General features: G+C 31.6%; 1 protein-coding gene across 1 annotated transcript; it reads left to right on the top strand.

The window, feature by feature from the left end:
* Positions 1-444: 444 nt before the first annotated feature.
* On the top strand, positions 445-989 carry LOC131075662 (uncharacterized). Its single transcript, XM_058012504.1, has 3 exons — positions 445-528; positions 596-701; positions 907-989. The coding sequence occupies exons 1-3, from the start codon at positions 445-447 to the stop codon at positions 987-989; spliced, it is 273 nt and encodes a 90-aa protein (XP_057868487.1).
* The last annotated feature ends 3,517 nt before the right edge of the window (positions 990-4,506 follow it).

Here is a 4,506-nt window from a genome sequence, read left to right as displayed (position 1 = left end):
AGTCAATTAGATTGAAGTAAAATAAATTTTTTTAACAAAAAAAATTACATCTAATCTTTGACGAAGAAAAATATAATATTAAAATAAATCTTTTTATGTGATTAATTGAAAATATAATTTTTAATAACAAATTTCTAACATTTTTGTTGAATGAATAGATATACACAATATAAGTGACCATTCTTTTTTGGGGCTTGTTTTGCTAATTGAGCAAAAGAATTTCTTAACTTGAACAAGTGCAGAACAATGGAGATAGTTTAGTACTTTTATATTTAAACCTTAGTCTATTAATAATAAAAGCGTGAAGCAGGTAGTGTAACTGATCATAACTGCCTCCTGTGCTTTTTAAATTGAATATCTCCTCTCTCCTGCTTGGAATTCCACAACCCACTCTAAGAATTTGTATAAGGAGATCTTAAATACAAGACAATGTCAGAGACAGATATGTTGGACACAAAGGCTATCATTATAAAAACTGCTGACATGCCACAAGATATGCAACAAGGCGCCATCGAATGTGCTAAAGAGGTATCTATCGAACAAAACATAGTTTGCTTGCTTTCTGTGTTTAAATGTAAAACCCATTGTTGTGCAGGCTCTGGATATGTTCAGCGTGGAGAAAGACATTGCAGCCTATATAAAGAAAGAGTTCGATAGGGAGCACCGTCCCATATGGCATTGCATTGTTGGCCGAAATTTTGGTAATTTTTTCCCAATTATCTACTCTTCCAACTTCCAACTCTTCCCAAACTTTTTCACCCTAATCAACTCATTCCAAATCATTGTTTTACGCATAAACTTAAAGTGATGATGAGTTTCAACATGATTTAAACCAGAAGGAAGGATGTGTAGGATTACTCATATTTCTTAAATGTTAAGATATTCTCTCTTCTCTTGTGACTGCAGGTTCTTATGTTACCCATGAGACAAAGCACTTCATCTATTTTTATGTTGGACAACTTGCTGTTTTACTGTTCAAATCCGGATGATATTGTTTACAGAATTTTGGTTCCATGGCAATGAAACAGACAGACATGTCTGGGGTTTTAAATAATCAAGACCATTCCCCATGTATATTTCCAAAACTAATTGAAAGAGGCACGATAGCAATGATTAAGCAGTCTGGTTTCTAAAATATTTGAACATGGTTTTTCTATGATATTTGTTATATTAAATTGTCTACGCTTTTAAAAGGGATAAGCTATGTGTAATATATCTCTCTTATTTTCAATGCAATGCTATTTAAAAGATGCTAATTTAAGTACAAAAATGCTGAAATATGAGTCAGGCTACATAATTTACAAGTTTGAATTGTAATAAACATCTATTGAGATCCATACTGTTCATAATGATCATATAATATATTAATATTATGATGAGGGTCAATGGCTTCTTCAAAATAATATATAAATTTATTTCTTCTAAAAAAGAGAGCTAAATGTGATTGATAGTCCTAAAAAAAGAATTCAATGATCAAAGTCAATGTCCATGATGCAGTATGATCATGGAAGCAAACATATATGTATGTGTGTATGTGTACATAAGTCTAATAACTATCAAGTCATCATTTGTACTATCTATTCACTCATAGTTGTATAACCATAGGAGTAGGTAAGACATATATACTAAGATTTTCTATTATTCTATTGACTATATACATAAGTCTAATAACTATCAAGTCATCATTTGTACTATCTATTCACTCATAGTTGTATAACCATAGGAGTAGGTAAGACATATTTTGGAGTCACATTCTAAGATCTGATAGCAATCTAATGATGACATCTATAAGAAGTAAAATACTAGTTTAAATAATGTAAAATACTAATAAAAAAACACAAGTATAAGATAAGTAATGATCAATCATAAAATGATATCTTATAGTCATAGAAGACAATAAATTCATTCTATCAATTTTTCTATACAAAGAGTTTCACATTCTAATTTAATCAAATTTATCATCTCAATTATTTATTATAATTCATTTACCATAAATATAATGTCACAATTAAATCTTAATTAAGGTTTCTATAACATGCCTACAATATCATATAACATCACAATATTGTATAATTCAATTTTAGCAAGGGATCTTCTAAAAAGTATAACAATCTTTGAGTACACATTATTCCACAAGACTTTTCCAAAATTAAATCAAAGATTAAAGCATAAGGTACAAGTGCAATATTCAAAAATATAAATTGGCCATCAAACCAAGTTGTAAACCATCACTAAAGAACGATATTTATTTTCCATGTAGTTATGCCATTAATACCTAACCTAAGATTTCCAATAAGCCTATATTCCTAAAAATCTTTATGCAATAATCCTTGTTGGAAGATACACTGACCGCCCAACAAAAATGATAACCTTATTATATAGTTAAAGTGGGAAATCCCACCATGTGAAATTAAATAATGGAACATAGAATAACTCACACTTGAAAATCTATCTAGACTTAAGGCAAGACAAACTATTAAACGTGTGTGAGTTTCTTAATCGTATTGAAAATATTCACAAAAAACATCTTAAAGAAAATATATGAGACCCTAATGTAAAGTTACTATGAAATACTTAATCAAATGATATGAAAGAGAAGACTAACACATTAAACCCCACAAAAATGTTTTTGAACTACCAACATACCCATAACACTACACAACCAATAAATATATTTAAATCTCTATACAATTATATAATAAGCTATCAAAAATATTCTTCTCGATTATCAATCATTTTTTTTTCAATAACTAATTATAAGGTCATTTCATACTTTTCACATTATGTTTTTAAACAATTTTAAGGTCAAAAAGTTGTACACCTCATGTTTTTCATTATGTTTTCAAACAACACTAAGAAAGGTTGAAAATTTGAGCACTTATTTTGTTGTTAAAAGGTTGAAAATTTGAGCACTTATTTTGTTGTTTGCTTGATGACATGTTTCAAGGCCCATTTTAACTATTTCTCAGTTTAAAAACTTATCACTGTTGGTCATATGACGGAATTGATTATGTGTTGCATTGATGTTTTGTCACTGATGTAAACACTTACAGTTTTGGTTGTTTACCGACTTCCGGTAGGAGGATTGGATTGGGAAGATAATCAGTTGATTACCATCGGTATGATTTGGTTGATGTAATATGTTTGTATGGATGGTTCATATGCTTCTGAAGTATGTTTCAGTCAGTTGGTATTGACTTGATGATCAGATGCTATCTGATGTTCTAGTAAGCTTGCTTTATTGGTCTGGTAAGGGTTTCACCGACAGAGCTTTATTGAAGATCTTTGATGTAGTGCATAAGTGGTGTTGGTGCGGCTTCTAGAAGGGATTCAGGATGCTAATGGTGATTGTGTTCGTGCCTCGACTGATTGGTGTCATTGCTTTGGCGTGTGTGGATCTAATTTAGGTCTGGTGCTATCTAGGTTATGAACCGGTTTGCATGAAACGTGTTGGTGGATCCTCTGATGCGCTTTTGGGATGTTTAGTTGATTGGATGTTGTTTGTTTGGCCTTAGGATGACACGTGTAATGATTTTATTTCAGGATTATGTAATGGATCTATTGTATTATCATCTGTGTGGCTGACCTAATTGGTTAGGTCCCGGGCTGGTATAAATGTATGTAAGATCTCATTGTAGATCATGTGTGGATATATGGATATGGTCAACGAATGAATAATGTAATAATAATTTGTGCAGAGGATTTGGTCAATCATAGGTGATCGATTTGGGTTTATGTAAGAGGTTTTAGACCTCTGGTATTGAGATTAACTGAAACTGTAATCTGGCATGTTTGATGCTATCACCAACAATTTTTCTCTTTGGATTGTAGTCCAAACATCTTGAGGTGGTTTACATCTCTTTAGTCAGTGAGATTCCATTGTGATGAACAGTGTGCTCTAGGCAGTGTGTCTTCCTGCATGTGCAAGCCCCTATTGTAGTCATATACTTGCTGCAGAAGTATCATTTGACTGTGGGTAGGGTTTCCCACCGTGGTTTTTCCTCATTGAGGTTTTCCACATATAAATCATGGTGTTATGTGTTATGGTTGCATGGTATTGATTCTTTGGTTTTCATTTATGCTTTAATGCTTAATCAGTTATACCGGTATAAGGTTTTAAGTGTTTTAATTCACATAATCTGTTAACAACTGATTCACCACCCCACCCCCCCTCCTCTCTCAGTTGTTCACCGATTATCCTAACAATCACTAGCATGTCATATAGAAAAAATATTACCAATTCATCCTTGAAATCTTAGGTACTAATTTTCTAGGTCACAAGCTCCTAAGTGCTAGTGTATAAGTTAGTAGCTCAACTCAACTGCTAACATCTAGTTCAAAACTTATATTTATTTCCCTAAAAAACCTAAGCTCACTTTAGTAAGTTTTTCTCCAATGGATACTTAATCTAAAATGATTTATTTATATATTTGAAAACCTTGAGCTATTATGAGAATTCTTCTTAGATATTTCTTAAAACTTTCTCTAACTTCTCTTGGGTGTTGA

Source organism: Cryptomeria japonica, chromosome 3 (genome assembly GCF_030272615.1).
Source record: "Cryptomeria japonica chromosome 3, Sugi_1.0, whole genome shotgun sequence".
NCBI lineage: Eukaryota > Viridiplantae > Streptophyta > Pinopsida > Cupressales > Cupressaceae > Cryptomeria > Cryptomeria japonica.
Note: the sequence above shows the minus strand (reverse complement) of the source record. Positions and strands in the feature narration are given on the sequence as shown.